The 18,434-nt window shown below is 45.1% G+C and overlaps 1 protein-coding gene across 1 annotated transcript in view; it reads right to left on the bottom strand.

Moving 5' to 3' along the window:
* Nucleotides 1-18,434, bottom strand: part of CACNA1H (calcium voltage-gated channel subunit alpha1 H) — a gene marked incomplete at both ends in the record, with an annotated part of 243,671 nt that overhangs the window by 37,230 nt on the left and 188,007 nt on the right. The window contains 11 exons of the mRNA XM_084270957.1: nucleotides 2,143-2,327; nucleotides 2,437-2,505; nucleotides 2,630-2,753; nucleotides 3,176-3,276; nucleotides 3,962-4,396; nucleotides 6,097-6,305; nucleotides 8,226-8,316; nucleotides 12,829-12,984; nucleotides 14,593-14,710; nucleotides 15,353-15,538; nucleotides 16,516-16,667. Coding sequence (XP_084127083.1) covers nucleotides 2,143-2,327; nucleotides 2,437-2,505; nucleotides 2,630-2,753; nucleotides 3,176-3,276; nucleotides 3,962-4,396; nucleotides 6,097-6,305; nucleotides 8,226-8,316; nucleotides 12,829-12,984; nucleotides 14,593-14,710; nucleotides 15,353-15,538; nucleotides 16,516-16,667 — 1,826 coding nt within the window. The remainder of the gene's footprint in view (nucleotides 1-2,142; nucleotides 2,328-2,436; nucleotides 2,506-2,629; nucleotides 2,754-3,175; nucleotides 3,277-3,961; nucleotides 4,397-6,096; nucleotides 6,306-8,225; nucleotides 8,317-12,828; nucleotides 12,985-14,592; nucleotides 14,711-15,352; nucleotides 15,539-16,515; nucleotides 16,668-18,434) is intronic.

Genomic DNA, 18,434 nt, shown 5'->3' with positions numbered 1-18,434 from the left:
GCCTAGGCCGCGGTAAAGCTAACACAACCCTCCTCTACCTGTAGGCAGCATTCAGAGACGATTGGTGACTGACTTGGACAACCAGAACATCCATAGTCACAGTAGATGGAATTCAAAATGTCTTTGTAAGACACTCTGTCAGCACGGTGTCAGGCAATCGCTTACCAGTAACAGTGAGGAGGGTATACTAGCTTTGGGTAAAGTATTAAAGAAGTTCCCACTATGGGGGCTATTTGTACCTCAGTCCAGAGACCTGATCCCCTCTGAGGTCTCTCTGATCCAAGCTGAGGGACACAGAGGAGCCTGTTCCTAACAAAACATGTATAAACAGCTTCACAGTGGTACTAGAGAGCACAACTCCTCTTTCGACAGGCATAAGCGCTCACCTGCCCTCCTGGCCTAGGCTCCATGACAAACAAAGTCATTTTCAAACAAAGTCATTTCAATTTGTTTCCTAATTAGTTCCTGAACTGACTCTGAGCTAACAGGAGCTTGTGATCAACAGCTCGACAGCCAAAGGGTCATCCCATTAAAGAGCAGCTTGCTTGCTTGCTGTGAGAGGCCAGCCATGCTCTCAGCACAGGCTGAAGCAGCTTTTGGGTATTATGAAGAAAAAATGTTTTCCTTTCCTGTATGAGTGCCTGGAGAAGGGCTCTCCCATGGGCATGTGAAAAACATGTTTGCACATGTAAGTGTAACTTCCTCAAGTAAGCTTTTCTGGGAAGGTGGGTGTCTTGACTGAAAAACATCAAAGGGTATTTATTCTTTTTGGAGGGGCCTACAGAGAGGGAGAGGGTATGAGTCCTTGCAGGTAGCTTACACTTGCACAGCTAATGATGCTTTCATGCCTGCCAAACACAGAGGAGTTGTGTGCTACAGTGACAAAGGATTTCAATGGGATCTTGTTTGGCAGCAAATGATGTGGCAGTCTGAACTGCACCTACAAAGTGCTAGGAATGGTCCCTGGAGTAATTCTAGAAAAGGCTTTGACAAGTGAAGCCATTGTTAGAGGTGATGAATTCCTCTCTATTAATAGGATCTGGCCTAGTTATGCTACAAGACCAACTCCTTTTTTTCCCCTTACATTTACTTATGAACTGATTTCTGAAAATCAGGCCTATGCCCTGATTTCTGTTCCCAGTTATGTGTGTTAGACAGATGCCCTGAGGCACTGCCAGGCCAAGGCTTGTCCAGGGTGACCCAGAGTGGCTCCTGATGAGCGAGCAATGCAAGGGGATCCTGATGCCACCAGCACAGAGCACGGGAGCAAGAGAGGAGACAGAAGCACTCACAAAGTTACTTGTCACTAAGGAGATATGGAGCAGCAGACAAATAGCTTTTGTTCCTGTGGTCATGGGCCTAAACAAGATTGCCTCTTCCTATTACTCTCATAAGCAAGCAGCTTTTCATCAGACAGTCTACAGGTCTCAGGAGGTGCCCATCTTATTTCCCCTGAAATTTCATGAAAAAAGGCTTGTGTTTCTTGCCAAGCAGGATGGAAACAGAACAGGAGCCGTGAGCTGATAAAAATCCCCCAAGCATTAACACTCTTTGTTATTGCACAATCATAAACAAAACACAAATTCTCTTTATTCCTTTTCTCAAACACTGAAAGCGTCTCCCCTTCTCCTCCTAGCTGAAAGCTAAATTGTTTTGCAGTAGCGTTAGATATGCAGGCACAGGAGAGTAGGTAGAGATGCTGGAGCTTATCAAATTGTTGTCAGCACCTGTTCAATTGCAAATTTTTTTACCAGCCAAGGCGACCTCTTTGCTTGGGAGTGACTGTGAGGTGGTGCAGTTTAACAAGGAGCCAGACTGATTTGTAAAACGGTGATAAAAATGCAGCGTGGAGGAGGCATTCGCTGCACTAACTGCCAGAGTACGATAACACCTCTCACTCCAAACTCAATCCGCTCTTTTCCATGCTGGCAAAGATGAATTATATTAGAGCTAATTTCTTCTTTCCCCCCACCCCCCAAACAGTTTCACTAGATAAGAGCTACCCAAAGATGATTCTACCCATACTGAGTTTCAGCTTTTTTGTGTTATTAAGTGAGACCTTGATGGATCATGTGCTCATTTTTGCAAACTCCTTGATCTATCAACACAAAGCAAACTCAGCCACCCTATGAGTGAACGTACCGGAGAGGTCTCAAGGTCCGTAGAAGTCTCAAAACACGAAGGACACCCAGGATCTTCGCTCCGCCTGCCGAAGCCATGGAGACAATAATATCAATGATAGAGACAAAGACCAGGACTCCATCCAGGACGTTCCAGCTGCTCTGTAGATAGGTGTTCTCCCCAGAGAAAAATCCAAGAGCTACCACCTACAGCCAGGAGAAAAGACACATTTAAATCTTCACCCAGATCATAACTATGTCATGTTCTGGTCTTTGTCAGGCCTCACTATGGGCCATGGGGTGAAGATGTAATTACCTTAACCATCATTTCAGCCACAAAGATTGCAGTGAAGATGTAATTAGAAACGCTTAGGAATATCCTTTCCTGTAAAACAATGAAGGAAGGCAAGTTATTTAAATACATTAGAAAACAAACATCTTGTAGGGTCTTGCCCTGACAAGATGATGATCAATGTTGCATCAAGAAAGACTGTGACTCAGGTACTCGCCGTGCTGTGTGGGTCTATATCTGGTCGTTCCAGTGCTATAGTGATGCAGTTGAGAAATATGAAGACCAGCACCACGTGATCAAACATTTTGTGGGCAATGACCTTCTGGCACATCACTCGGAACCTGAAGAAATGGTGGGGAGAAAAATATCCTTCAGACATTGGGTCAGCGATATATGCCCACCCGAATGGCAGATCCTCAAAAGCCTTCAGCAGCTGTGCCACCAGCATCAGATCAGGTGCTGAGCTAGTTGCTCCACCAGCTTCAGTCACTATTATCAATGCAGCAAACCAGATACAGTGAACAGTTATTATTGATGCTGGTTAAGCCATCCTTCCCTCATAGACAGGCATGGAGTGAACCATGCAACTATTCTGCCCACTTGTACAAGAAAAAGTTACCTAAAAATCAGGAACTGGATTTCTAAAACTCTCAGTGCTTCTGCATCAGAGAAGGATTTTTTTCTCAAGGGAAGGCTAGCTAGAAATGCAGTATTCCATTACCACAAAAGCCTGCTGGTCTGACATTTCACCGGGTTTTCTTACCGATTCTGTGGGGAAAACAAGTAGAGGGACCAGTCTTCATGACTCTTGCACCACTGTGGTTTGTAGGGCTCCAGGACTTTACGAATACGGTAGCAATAACTCTGGACAGAAAAGAAAAAACACCTTTTCTTCCTCTTTTATTTTCCTGCCTCTTCAACTTTCACAGTCCTTTTGTGAAAGGGGGCAGTACGTGGCATTTCATAGTGCCTATAGGGAGTCACAGCTTTTGGGACAGAGATGTGGCAGGCATTGTCACAACAAAACAGGGAGGAAGCAGGTGGAAGAAAGGGGCTGCTGTACAGTGAAATATGCACATAACAAAGCAAGACTTTCTAGGCAGGTATCATTTTGAGATCCAAAGTTGTGTCAAAAACAAAAAGGCCTCAATCAACCAAAAAGTTAAATAGAGAACATTCCAGGCTTTCAGGCCTTTGAAATGCCAAACAGCTCTTGAGAGCAAAGAAATTAGCCAGCTGTTGTATCTACAGCTCATTTTGGGAGGCATCCTGAGCAAGGAGAACAATCTCAACCAGTCCAAAAACTAAGCAAATGCATGCACAACCCCTTGTAATTTTACCTCGTTAGGGACCACTGCAAGGTAACAGCCCAACCCACTAGCTAAAAAAAACCCCTTTTGGGAAGTGGATGCCATTCCCTTGGATCCGGATGTATTTTGTCTAAAACCTCATTAGGCAGCAACACATTTCAAAATCTGTTTTTTTATCAGCTTTGCTGGAATGGAAAAGCCACTCAATGCTGGAGCACCCAATTTCCCCCTCAACTCACATCCTCCATGTCATCCTCATAGTCCATGGCATCCTCCTTGTGGCTGTCAACACGCAGGAAGAACTCGCTGGGGACGTGAACCATTTTGCCGTTGCAGTCTTGGTACTCGGTCGGCAGAACAGCCATGGGGCTGACGCTGAGCGAGTGGCGCATGGTGGGCAACTGGAGCAGCTCAGGCAGGTCCAGGGAGCTGCGGTAGTCCAGGGACTCTGCCCGGCGGTGCAACGAGGGCCTGCTGACCGTGCTGGACTTGGCATCATCGGAGTCATCATCTGTGCTGCCTTTCCCCTCCCCAGAGAGCAAGGACTCTCTTTCTCCTGACTGGTTCTTCTTCTTGAGGCTTGGGGCTCTGCCCAGACTATTCCAGCTTGAGCGTCGGCTTCCCCAGTTGCTGCTGGTGCCCCAGTTGGCACAAGGGGAACTGCGGATGCTGGACTGAGAGAGGAGACAGACATTTGAGGGCTCGTTTGCAGGAGGAAACCAAAGTATATGGCATTTTGCCCAGACTAGAAGACCCCTTTGGTTGCAAGTCATGTTTTCCCCTTCCAGCTTTCCTCACTGCTCCAATTTCATCGTGCTTTAAGGTGGGAGCCAAGCACCCAACTAAGCCCACACTGAAGGTACTCTTTGAACTATGCCTGTAGCACAGCTCCCAGTTCTCTGTGCTGCATGACTTCCTACTGTCCTGGCAACATGAACTGTGCACAAAAACTGAACCCAAAGACATTATTGCTGATCTGGCATTTTCCTTCCTCCTGTTCAAGTGGTTTCAGCACATAACTTCCCTGGCTTCCAAAGGGGCTCTGGCACCTGAGCCACCCAAGTGTCTCTCGTAAATTGTGCCCCTATTTGCATGACTTTCTTTTCAATTTCCTGCATAAGGTGGTAGAATGAATGTTTTTCTTACAGTAAATTTCTGGCACTGATGAGAGTGTCACAGTGCACTTGGGCAGGTAGGTAGTTGCCAGGATGAAAGCACTTAAGGTCAGAACAGAAAAAACTAGAAGGAAAACTCCTTTTCCCTCCATGGCTTCCTCCCGGCACAAAATGAGGCAAACTGCCTTCCTCCTCCTTCTCAGTGTTGGCCAGCTCTCCTCTGATTGCTTCATCTTCCTTTGGCTGATGGCACTGATGTGCTCTCAGAGAAAAGACTCAAACGATGAACAACCCTCTTCAGCAACTTACAATCCCATGAAACCCCAAGGCAAACAACAGTCATCTCTATTTTCTTTTCAAAAGCATTACCTTGACTAAGCAGCTTACCAAAGGGGATAGTGGCTCTGTCTCTGCGTGAAGCGCCTTCATGGTCCGCTGCCTTGATTTGAACATGATATTGCAGTTACAGAGCCGAGGAATGGGATAGATAAGCAGCAGCAGCAGAAATCCACTTTGTCTATTAACTCTGCTCCCTCTGTTTTCATAGAGCTACCCTCCCGCTCCCCTGTTGCAGGCAAAATGCTATCAGTTGCCAAAGCAGTCAGCTCCAGCCAGATCTCTGCTCTCTGAGCTGTGCCTGGTGGCAATCGGGCAGCTCATACCTCGTTTCCTGTTTCCCCCCCCAGTTGGGCTGCTGTACGGTAACTGGAGCTCAGCTGCCGTGCTGGTAAGGGCAAATGCTTCATTTCCCTTGACACAAGGTGGATTCAAGATGCAACCCTAAAACACTGTGGGGGGAAAAAGGCCTCATCCTCACAAGAACACTTGATACTTTCTCTCCAAGACACCACAAAACGGCTGTGTGGTTGGCAATAGATGCCTGCTCCTCCTCAGAGGGGTTTGCTCTGCAGGAACTTACAACTTATTTCAGGTTGTGTCTCTCCAGTGAGGTTGCTTGGCACAGACTTCCAATCAGATAGAAGGAAAGAAAACACTGAATTCCAGTACATCCCTGTTTCCCCTTCTCTTATACTCGCTGTCTTTGACTGCGATGTTGTCACTGTCCTGCCCCAGCCAAGCACACCCATTCCTTTCTCCATCTTGACTCTCTTCTCCTCCTGTCTTTCAACATAGTTCTCACTTCTATCACCCTCCTTTTTATTATCCAGTAGTGGGTGTGAGGACACACACACATACACACTCGTGTGTGCCTGCTGGTTGCAGGCACTCGAGGAAGAGTTGTAGCAACAGGAACTTACCAAGGACTTCTGATCATAGCTCAAGGGGTCTAATGAAGCGTTACTCCCTCTTCTTGAGTCCACAAAAGTGTGCACTGAATCCATGTGTGGGGAACACTTCGGTGTGGGCATTGGTGTGGCAGCAGTGCGCATGATTATAGGAGGTGGCATGCTTCCCCTGCCCTCCAGGTGTCCATTTGGGGTGACAGCCAGTGAGTACATCTTCATCTCTAGAGAGAAGGGGAGAGAAAATACGGGGTGAATGCTCAGCCACAGCTACAGAAATCACTCTTCAAAACGGACATTGTCCCTTGGGTCTTCTAGGAACTCTGCCAAATGGAGATGAAATGTTGTGGGCTACAAGGTCACCCCCACAACCTTTTAAGAGGCCTTCAGCCCTGCCTGGACTTGGAACCCATTGCCCTCCAAAGGAAACTTCTTTTGCTTGCTGTTTCTTGGGATTTAGAGAGTGGACTTAAAGTTTTGGGGGACAGGGAAAGGAAGTTGCTTTTACACATCCACACATCTAGAAGAGCAAACCTCCTGTAACAGAGAATCTAATGGCACATCTCTGTGAGAACTGCAGAAAGCATGTATTTTAGCTCTATGGCAAGTACAGACTGCAAAAAACGTATTCACACTGAAGACAAACCAGACAGAACACCTCCAGCCCTACAGAGTGCCACGACACTCAAAAAATTTAATTTCAAACACAAAACTAAAGTTGAACTAGCTCCTGTTTTACTGGGCTTAGTGGCTTATGGTTTAATATCAAGTCTTAAGGAGAGGGAAGGATGGGAGGCTCTATGACCAGCTGTAAAGAAGTACAAGTCTTCAATGAGAAACCCAAGCAAGTGCATTACCCCTGCTATTCTTCTGCCACCAGCTGCTTTTGCAATGGTGCTTCCATTGGATTGCCTGTTTATTTGTTGGCTTGTACACAAATACCTGATCTGCACCACGAAGTCCATGGGAACACTGTCATTCACTTTAAAGGATGGAAGATCCAGCTTAAAATGTGCTAATCTGCAATACATGTTCCTCTTGCCAGTGAATCTGTTTACAGACCAATGGCATTGTGATAGAATTGTTAATGCCCTTATGCTGTTTAGTCACCAGTTGGCACCTTTGAGGCTTTGGAGACAGACAATTACTCATGGACTTTGACTGATGGCAAGTTCAGCCCTGTTTTCTATTTCTGTATTACCTCAGAAGAGGTGACAATGTTTCTTTCCCCTAGAGTGCTCTTATTGTTTGAAGCTGCTCAGCAAATAGTTGTTGCAGAGCTGGTGCATAGTTGGTGCTGTGGGTTCCTTGTCAGCTATTTGCACTGAACATTCGTTTGATCACTTGGTATTTGGAATTTGGTGTTTCATCTGCAGACTGAGCAGCTCTATTGCCTTGCTGTGATCCAGCTCTCAGCTTCCCCAACAAATGACTTCTGTCCCTTCCTTAGGGACAGAATTCCATCTGGTCACCAAAATCAATATAATTTCCATAGCTGAAATGAATCCTGGTTTAGAAACTTCTAAAGTCATCCTAACAAAAGCCTGAGCTGAGAATCAAAGTACAGAGGAACTAAACCAGCTCCTGTTTACCATCACACTTACTCTGTTAAAATATGTGATCCCTTCCTGCCTCCTATCTGGTTGCAAACTCTACAGAGTGAAGGCTGTCACCTACTAATCCATGCTTATCATACACTAGTACATCGTGGCCTTACATCAAATCAATTGCCAAGCCCTCCTGTAACACAAATGAACAGCAACGCTTCCATCCATCAAACCTCACCTAAATGCATTTGTGCAAGGAACCAAAAAGAACAGATGAGAACATGATTGATTTGAAAAGCTGCTGAGAAGTAGTGTGAGAATATTGCTGTCACCAAGCCATTCTGTGGTAATGATAAAGAAATGATGAGACATATCTAAATATTCTAGTACAGTTTAAATCAGAAAAACATCTGTTTAAAGGAAATATCAATGCTCATTTAGCTTTCTGCCTAGCTGCTCTGTTAATATAGCTATCAGATTAATTGCCAAATAAAATAGATTCTTCTACTTTCCCCCTGAAGTTTCTATGAAAAGATGAGTGTGGAAACAGAACTGTAGCTCTCAGATGCCCAGGAAAATGTAGAGACAAAATCCTACCTGTTGCTCGGAGATCTTTTAGCTTCTCAAAATCATCATCAAAGTTGGCAGATGTCTTGTCCTCATCTGTGTCTGACCTATTGGCATCACCCTGCAGAGATGGGAAGGATAATTAACAGACCTGATTCATTTAAACTTTACCACAAAGGCCATTTGGATTCCTTAGCAGCTCAGAGATACCTCAGGTCCCCATGGTTTGTTTAGGCATGGCCAAAGGACCTAGGAGGGCAGAATGCCAAATTCCCTCTGACATTACCCTGGGGAGTGACCCCAGGTAAGTGCCTCTTCCTTGTTTTGATTCATTTTTCTATTGGGGCAGAAAAGATGGTGGTGTGATTGTGACTACTGTTCCTACAGTGCTGTTGTGTTTCCCACACTGCTCCCAGCCTCGCTGCACAGAGCATCCCAGGAGAGACCATGAAAGTGCAGCTGCAATCAGAGGAGTGACTAAGGAAATTGGCATCGTGGGTTCCGTATTTGCACGCTCCATGATCCCAGCTGAAAGCGCTTAGGTTTTAATGTCAAAGGATGTCAAAGGGGTTTTCTTCTTTATTTGACAGCACTGGAAATTTGACTTAGATCTGAAAACCAAGCCCTGATTTGGTTTCTTCATGCTGGTTGGTAATCGAGGTCGTATTGGGAAATCTCTTGGCAGCACTGAAGTTGAGGCAGAAGGGAATGAGGCCAGCTTGCCTGGCAGCACAGCATCATCTCAGGACCCAGAACAACCACTCTCAGACTGGCTTTCTTCCTGGAAGTCCGGTTATTTTTCCCTTTCAGACATATCTGCCTCTGCTACTAAAAATGATCAGCTTAAGTAATACAGAAGCCTCTGATGGAAGAGCTCCATTGGGTTCTCCTCTGTTGGGGCAGGTCTGCAGAGAGCAGAGATTCAGGAGGCTGTCAGCATGACTCTGGCTTGATCCATCAAGACTGCAGAAAAGCTGTGCAAATTGATAGCAAATGGCTGGATTAAAGCAGCTGATCCCAGAAAAAGGAGCACAGTTCCTTAACTGATGCCTGAACAAATCACTATGGTTTCTAGAGACACAGTGCTGAAGTGGCAGTGAACTTGATTTCATCTGTGATGTATTGCTAACTGGTGCAGCCAAACAGACAGGATGACTGAAAGGATTAAGCTCTCTTACTCATCTTCTCTGTCTTGGAGCAGAAGCACTAATGCAGAGGAGATGAAAGATTTGCATAATATTGGAAGGTTTGTCTGCTTTTCCAGAGCAGCTCTGGGGTAGATTTCAAAATGACATGGGAACAATACAAGCACAAATATGCAATTACGGTCCTGTTTGAAGTCTGGCTGCTTGTTGTCCTAAGCACAAATGCACTAAAAATTGTTTTGTGGCCATTTAAGCCTATTCTCTCCTGGGGATACTCCTGCCAAACTTGCTCCACAGGCAGATCAGAACCTGAGATCATGCTGAGCCTGTGTACTGTGATACACAGTACAACTTCTAGTGTTCTTGCTGATATGCTGCTGATGGCTCAGAGTTTAGAGCGGCTCTAATGTACCCCCTCTGAGCTGCACAGGTCTCCCAGGAGTCTTTCTCCATCAAAGTAAAAGAAACACCTGAGCAAAGGGAGAAGTGCACCTCAGTGTTCTCTGTAGCTGCTAAGAGCATCAACCTGTGAGAGGGCAAAGTAAAAAATGTCCAAACAAGAAATTCTTCCATATTCACAACATACCAATGGAACCAGGGATGTCAAAAGAAAACCCAGTTCCATCGATACTTCTTCCTGGGAGTTGTCCAAGGAGACTGTAAACAACTTTGGTTTACAACCAGAGCTAAGTTAGGCATTTATAAGTGCAAGACTTGCACTGAGACCTGGTAGCTTAAACACAGCCCTGAGAAGGGTTTTCTGTAACACAGCTAGTACCTCGCTATGAGAGAACTGACAAGCCCATAGGCTTAATGTCAGGATTTATAATAAATGCAAGTGGAGAATAATATGTGCCTGGCAAATGTCATGCCTGTGGTTGCTGGCCTTTTCTGAGGCAGCACTGAGTGAATAATACAAGCTTTGAAAACTACTCCTTACACACATTTAAATCATGGTCTGCAACAGCTCCAAAAGGAGCCATTAAGACCGACCAAGAAAACGACAGGCATTGGGCTAAGGCTGTAATTGTGCACTCAGAGAGTATCACATGAGGCTGCCTGCTTCTGGCTTCACTTTAACAGGTGATTCAGCCTCCGACAGGGATGGGTTCTGTACTGTACAAAGACACATGCAAATGGCCAGAATGCTGAGAAAACTTTCTTCTGCTTTAAAGCAATCAGGAAAAAAGGATGCCAACTGCTATACAAGGGCTCTCTGTGCCTAAATGCAAGATTGCTTGAGCAAGAACAGCTTCCAGTCAGCTGGGTCAAACGTGCTGGGTTTCCTTAGTATGTCCTCTTTTTCCACATAGATTTGCTGGTTGATGGAATCTGAGGGTATCTGGCACATCCTCCCACTGGAAACTCTGAACTACCGTATGGTCAATGGTCTTGGTTGCTTCTGCATTCAGTTCAGGAAAACCAGTTACTTTAGCACAGATTTTAGTCTGCTACTACTCTCCTAAGAGGAAACCCCCTTGGGGGCTGGAAGGCAGCAGCTACTGCAGAGCCTGTAGAAATACTGGCAAAGTCCTTTGCTTTGGTCTTATTAGGTTAGTGGCTAAAAACTCCACCTCCATCTGCATCAGGTTGCACTAGAACAGGACTATGGCTAAGGTGTTACAGAGTCCAGAGCAAAGTTGGGAGACGCTGAGATGGGTGACACTGAGAAAAGGTATTTGGAAATAAACTGTGTCAGTGTGAGCTGCAGTCAGTGACACATGGAATATAGGATTGTTCCTGGAAAAAGACCTTCTTGCTCTTCATGGGCGACACTGTGCAAGACATTAAAACATCCACTAATGCAATACAAAGCATTTTGAAAGTGGTGAGCTGGACTGCTTGTGCCTTTTGTGTGTGCAGGTGGCACTCACCACCCTCAGCATCCATGAAACAACCCTGAGCAACACAGATCAGGGTTGGTTTTTTTCCAAACTGGGGCTTGACTCCTGTTCTTTCAATTATTTTTCCTCTGCTAGTACTGTGAAGAAGCTAGGAGGGATGTTTTAATAATGAACCTATGCAGACATCCTTGAAAGACATAAATGTGGCTGTGCTGACTTGAGAGAAGGGAATTTTTTGGCTCATCAATATTTCAATAGTATTCCATGGTCAGTGGAAGTTTGTCTAAGTGTGATCTAAACATGGCAAATGAGAGTGTGATGCCATTTCTGGAGAAAAAATGGAAAGCAAAAAAAAAAATCCTAAAGAAATAATTTCTTTCTCCTTTTTCCTTTGGGAGCTAAGGCGGTGAAAACTGAAGCCATTTTCTCATTTTCTTTCTGAGCCTTGTGTCTCTGAAGCCAATCCAGCACTAAGCAAACTTTTCTTTCTTAATAGTTGCAGAAATAGAAAAAAGTAATAATTAAAAAATCCTAAAGCACAACGCAAACCCTTTCGATGCCACTATTCATAGCTTGAACTGGGACTGGGTGACATTTTCTAAATCTCAAAATCATTTTCATTTGCACTAGGGACTTTGAAAAAAGTAGGTTTTTTCAGACTAATATATATGTGCACATATATCATTAGATTTACAACCTAAACAGATCATCCTCACTTAAAATCTCCCCCAAACGGACTTGCTGTGATCTGAAAGGAAGATGGAGATGCAGGATGGGGCAGGGGATGGCTGCTTTCACACTCTCAGGATGCTGAAAGCAGATCTGGAGTGGACTTCCCAGTGGGCAGGAAAACCTAAAAGGCTGCAGGTGGCCCCCACTCACACCTGTACTATACCACCTACACCACTCACACCAGTGTGGCTGGCAGCTCTGGATTGCCTGCACAGCTGCTAGGGTTCTGTCTGGTTCAGATCAGGGCATGGCATATCTCTTTTGACTGAGAAATAAAATAAATTATCTAATCCTTCCCATGTGAGATGAGATGTCTGCAGTTTATCATAAATTCCCTACTCACTGACCTGATACAGACATTATTTTTGGGGTAGGAAAAAAATCTCTTTCCCATTTATATGACCTACATAATCCACAGTATTTCAAAATGTAATGGTTGCAACCTTGCAATACAGCTTTTGAACAGTTGTGCTGCTAGTCTCAAATAACATGGTAAGGGACAGAATCCCAAGGAAGGGCCTGGATTGAGAGCCAGTTCACATCCTGCCTCATCCCCATGACTAGCACAGGTTAGATAGATTGAAGACCTGAGGCCCACCATAAAGAAACACAAAACACAGGGCACATCGGAGATTTGGTGAGCTAAATTAGTCCTAAATTAGTTCCTCTTGGTCACAGAACAGACCCTTCAGCAGATCAACTGAAGTGCTGGTCTCCCAAGTCCCATGCCAAGACCAGTGGGCCTTATTTGTAAGGACAGATTCACAGCCACTTCACATGCCCAATCCAGCCCACCTACACCCCTTAAATTTAAATTTAGGGCTGCTTGCATGGTTAGATGTTTGCACTGATGTGGACTCACGCCTACACGTGCTTCTCAGGTTTGTCCCTCTTTCTGCTCAGATCTCTTACCTCTGCCTGGAAACCTTCTACCAGAATGGCAACAAGAAGGTTGAAGAGCACATAATTGCCAAATGTCATCAGAGCCACAAAGTAGAGCGCTGCCCATGAAGATGTAGATGCCATCCCGTTGTACAAGACCACGTTCCAGTCCTCCTGAGTGAGGATCTGCAGGGAGGTGAAGGGGAAGACTCTCTAATTACTCCTCTCATGCACAGCAGCTACATTCAAATACTGACTCATCCATTTTTTCCTCTCCTTTTGACCTTCTCTGAGCATAATCATTAGCAGGTATCATGAAATGAGACAGCAAAACATTCTTTTATTTAGATCTTTGCATGTGAGAGCTCTCTCCCAGCCAGACCCCCCCCTCTCTGCAGGAAATCTAGCACACTGCTGCACACAGAGGCGACTAGTTCAGATCCTAGATATGGTAACATGAAGGATGTGCTGGTACAAGTCCCATTATTTGGTGGTGGCATTGCCTCTTTTGCTAACCATCAGAAGACAACAGAGGCCACAACTATTGTGTCCTTTTGGGCTGCTCATTATAAGGCATCTGGAGCTGAAGGAATAGGTAGGGGATGTGATATTTCACGAGAAGAAAACTCAGGTAAGCAAAGCAGTTTCCATTAGCTAAAAGCACTAACAAGCTGGGCAAAAAAATACACATCTTTGCAAAGCCTTGCTCCAAGGGACCTTCCTCTGGGATTTGCACTCTCCTACCTTTCCTGGAGCTCAGAAATCCAGGGGCCTATGAAAAATGAATGACAGATTCATGCTGTGCATTAATTCATGCTTGCAATGGAAATGGCCTCTAACCCTCCTAAAAACAAGGTAGCTTTGGGGAATAGGAATGCAGTCAGCTGCACTGAGGCATGCTGCTCGTTAACCTTCATGGGATGTAGGCCTGAGCCCTTGAGCTCTGTGCCAACTCTATTTCCCAAGGGACTGTTAGAATAAATGTAGAAATCTGTATTTATGTTAGCAAAAGAAAAATATGAACCTGTAAGACCAATGGTGATTTGCCATTGCTCCTTTGGAAGGAGGAAAACTTTGCAAGAAGTTCCTATTCTTCACTGCAAAGACTCTGGACTGGTTAGTATCTTGAATAATACTGTGGTGAACACCTACTCTGCATTTAGAAACATACCTTAACATTGTTTACACTGTGCTCCACTTGGGCTCTAAGGACTGAGCTTCTAAACAGAAAAGACTAATCGTTATATTTAGAATGCTCTGGAAATAGCAGCTTGTTGCTCCATTGTGGAATATGCCAGTAATTTTAAGCACATAGCAGAGCTTGTCCACAGAGGAAACAACTTATATAAAGACTTTCCCAGCATATAGAAACAGTAACTGATTTGCATCAGTATTTGTCACTCCCAGTAAAATGAAATTGTTTACAAAGTGCATTTTTGGGGCAGCGAAGGCAAGTAAGGAGATGGATCCCCAGAACAGGAGCAGAATGGACAGTAGACTGTGGGACTTAATCTTACCAACTATATGAAAGGAAAAGCAGGGTGGATTCCCAGATCTTCTTAGACCTTACATTAACTGACAATAAATACACACAACAATGATTTTGAGTAGATTCCTTCTCTATCAGGGCTTATAGAGACCAGCTAACTGGGAAACACAATCAGTTTCCCCTAACAACACTACAGGGCCATTTCAGTCCAAGTTTGGCACCGACTGTAATAGCTTTTCCTAAAAAAGTGAAATAACTAGTCCAGGTGGTCTACATTAAAACTTCCCAGAGGATCCAGAGCTTACCTGAAATACAGTCACAATGGCCCAAAGTAAGGAATCAAAATTCTTTCTGTCTGGAACTGTGTCTCCTGTATCAGTTTTCAGGCTGAACTTGCATCCAAAAAGATGCATGCCGAGAATGCTGGAGTGGGAGATGGAAGAAACACATTATTGCATGAAATATGGTTACAGGAAGAACTGCAGTGATATTTTGGACACTTTCCTCCTCGCAGTGTGCCAGTGGTATTTCCTAGGAAGAGGGGCTCTGCTCCACCATTGTCAAGATCACCCTGCCACTCAGTTCTTCTGTGTCACGTTTCATTACAACAGTCTACTTTGAAATCAGATCAGGGACCTCCTTTGTCTAAAAAAATTGCAAACAATATCACCAGCTTTCAAAATTAACTGGTTTCCAAGAAGAGGATCCTGAGGAGCATTACAGGGTCAACCAGACAGAAGTCTTGGTGTCTGTACAACCTCTACCTCAGAACTAACACTGGTAGAGTCCAGTTACTGACAAATTCCTGAGACACAGCTGAATGAGCCTTCCAGGAGCTCCAGAGCAATTGTTGCCTGTTTGTGTACTTCACTGGTCTACAGTATTACAGTACTGCATGAAAAACTGAGACTGAGAAGAGGTAAATAGTCTGCTGAGTGTCTGCTTGTCAGTCTCCTGCAAGCACTTCTATTGTGTAGGCAGCCTAGCAAACGCAGTGTATTCTAATCCACATATTACTTAAGCAAGCTGAACAATTAATCAAAGAAGAGCTGCAGACTCTGGTACCTGAAGATAAAGATGAAGAGCATGAGCAACATGCAGAAGGTGGCTACGTTGTCCATTGTCTTCATCAGGACCACCAGCTGGCGACGGAGGGCGGGCATGAAACGCACCAGTTTCAGCACTCGGAGCAGCCGAAAAGTTCTTAGGACAGAGAGGCCTCCATCCGACTGGCCAATGATCTCCCAGACGCTGCAGGAACACCAGAAGAACTGTAAAGAGCAGTTCTGTACTGTGAAAGACCTGAGCAGGCTGGTTTCTTAAAGGATATCACATCATTAAAGCCCTAAAGGAGTAGTTTGTTTCCCTGCTGCCTTCTTGCTTCTGAAAAACACCTTCATCTCCCAGTTGTGCAGACACACGTGCTCATGCACAACCTTTATCCTTGGTTCTTTAGTTCCCTTACTTTCTGTGGCTCTTCACAACACAGCACGTCTCCTGCTAATGGGCATCAGTACAACCAGTCACAAGCTTAGTCACAAAATGTGGATGACAGTTTTGTACAACTTAATACCCAGAGGGATTTACATTTGTTGGGGTGGGTTGATCTGATTAGGCCACAGACTGGTCTTTGGTTGGGGCCTCTATTGATCCTCACATCTCTGAATGAAAAGGATGGGCCAGCTGAAGCCAAGAGTTTACACCTGGTTTACACCTTCTGTGTTTGCCTTGACTCTGCTCCAAATTACTGTTTGAAGGGTGAACAGCACTTCTAGAAAGAATCCCAGCTCAGAGAGGTGCTGTGACACCTCCAGTTTAGGCAGCAATAGTGTTGCCCTGGGAGAGGAGCAGAACAGTGCCCGCTTTTACCCTCCTGCTTGCTCTGTTCTGGCCTCAGCTGTGTGTTAATTCAGAGGGAGGGCATGCTGCTGGGATACAGACACTCACAGTACTCCTTTCCCAGGACAAGCTATTCCACACTTCAGTGGAAAATTGGCCGCAGTGCCAGATGTGTGGCATAAATAGACTTTGTCCTCCATCTGCTAGGTCCATTTACTTTGGACAATCCTTCTAATGACAGGAATCTAAAAGGTCAGCATAATTATAACACCTCATAGCCAGCAAACCTTGGATTAACACCTCCCATGTCATTCCTGTTCCCTATCCCACTCCCCAACTGGTCTGACCCTCGGCAGAAAACCCACAGTTGAGAAAGAACTGGCAGTGACCTGATGACAACTATGATCCCATCAAAGATGTTGTATGGGTTCTTGATGTAGCCAAAGATGCCAAAGGCAAGGAGTTTCAGGAGCATCTCCAGGGCAAACATGCTTGTGAAGACGATGTTACTGATCTCCAAGGCGTTGGTCAACTCATCCGGCTATGGGGCAAAAAAGCAACATGGTCAAAGAAATACACAGAGGAAATGACTAAAGGCTGGTATGTTCCTCCTGCTCTGGGATTTGTGCTAATAATGCACGAATGCTGGATCTTCCCATGTGTCTGGGCCATAAGTGTCTGGGGGGAACAGCAGACAAGCCTCGTGGGCAGTCCCTGTGACACACAGAATCCCAGTCCATTTCTGGAATGGTTGCAGAAAACCTGCCCAATAAATGGGCCCCAAAAACTAAAGCTATGCAAAGGAGAGGGTTTGTTCAGTGTTGCAAGACACTGTTATCCAGGTGAATGGCTAGTATGGCTTGTAAGGCTTCTGCTGGAACTCGCATTGGTCAGGCAGGTTTTATTGCATGGACCCCAGCAGAACTTTATGGATATGGCTACATCCAAAGGCAGGGCCACTGTCAATACAGCATAGCTCTATTCACATACAAACAAAGCACTTTTCTTACAGACATCTCTTAAGAGAATTAGGAAAACAAATACCTGTGAAAGTCAGTAGGATCAAGTTTTATCTTCCTTGAGATATTTATTTATCTCTCTTTGGAAACTGTCCCCAAACAAACCCGAAGTTGATTTTTCCTTCTGAAGTTCTTGTTAGTAATGTAGAGCAGATTTTATTAAAATGACAGCAGTATGGCCCTCAGCATGAGGATTCCCTCCAGGATCAGTATGGCTTTCCCTGAGTATACAAGACTGCACACAGCTTAAATCCAAGAACTGATTTTTCCACCCCCTCTCCTCTATCACCAGCACCAAATTATTTCGGGCTACGATCTTGCTTTTCAGACAGACCCTTAGATGTTCCTTCCCTGGGAAGTACAGCAATCTTTGCCCAACACCCAGGCAGGAAATGGCCAAAAGGTGGGAAGGGGTTTGCTCTCTTCCTGGAGCTACTCCCTCAAACAGCACCAGGCTCTGCAATACGCATTTCTAATGCTCAAGGCCTCTTCCTTTACAAAAGAGAATGAGTCTTTTTCATTTCCTCAGCGTAATAATATTGTCTAGAAAAAGGTGTTATTTTCATATCTGACTCATCTCCTGACTGATAATAGTTTCCTTTATTCCCCATCTGTCATTAGACACTGGGTTAGAAGTTGGCAGTTTCTCGGGGATGTTGTTGCATTATTTGAGGCTCTGAAGGTAGAAGACGATTTTAACACCGTGGCACAGCCACGCTCTGCAAACTGAATCCTTGGCAACTGGAGAGGGTGAAGGAGTTAACTTGAATGCAGGAAGAGCCCACACATCCCCTACTATAGGCAGCGACAGTCTGTGGGCTGCTAATGAACCATCATTCACCGGCTAAATGACTTTATGCAATAGACTATCTTTTGCTCAACCATTTATGCAGGAGAAAGAGCACTAAGAGTCCCAGTCCTCATGGTTATAATACATATACACTAATTGCTAAGGGACACCAGGGGAAGGACTGTGCAATTTTCAGTTCTTTAGTCTCTAGCAAGGGGTGGCCCTGATGGCTGCACAGTGCTGAACGGCAGGATCACCGGGCTGCCCTCCTCAAACCGTCCTTGCTGGAGGGACAGCAGTTCCCTCCCTAACATCAATCAGCGCTCGCCCGTGCTATTCCCTTCCACAACCACGCCAAAACAACGTAAGCAGAGGTCTTCCCTTTGCAATGAAAACACAGCTGAAGAAAAGGGCTGCTCTAGGATGGCATCTAACCAGCTCCACAACAGAGACTGACCCTGAAATGGCCCTATGGGCTTCCAGATGCCTGCCCTGCTGC

Source organism: Gallinula chloropus, assembly GCF_964237585.1.
Source record: "Gallinula chloropus genome assembly, chromosome: 15".
Lineage (NCBI taxonomy): Eukaryota > Metazoa > Chordata > Aves > Gruiformes > Rallidae > Gallinula > Gallinula chloropus.
This window is presented reverse-complemented; position numbering and strand designations above follow the sequence as displayed.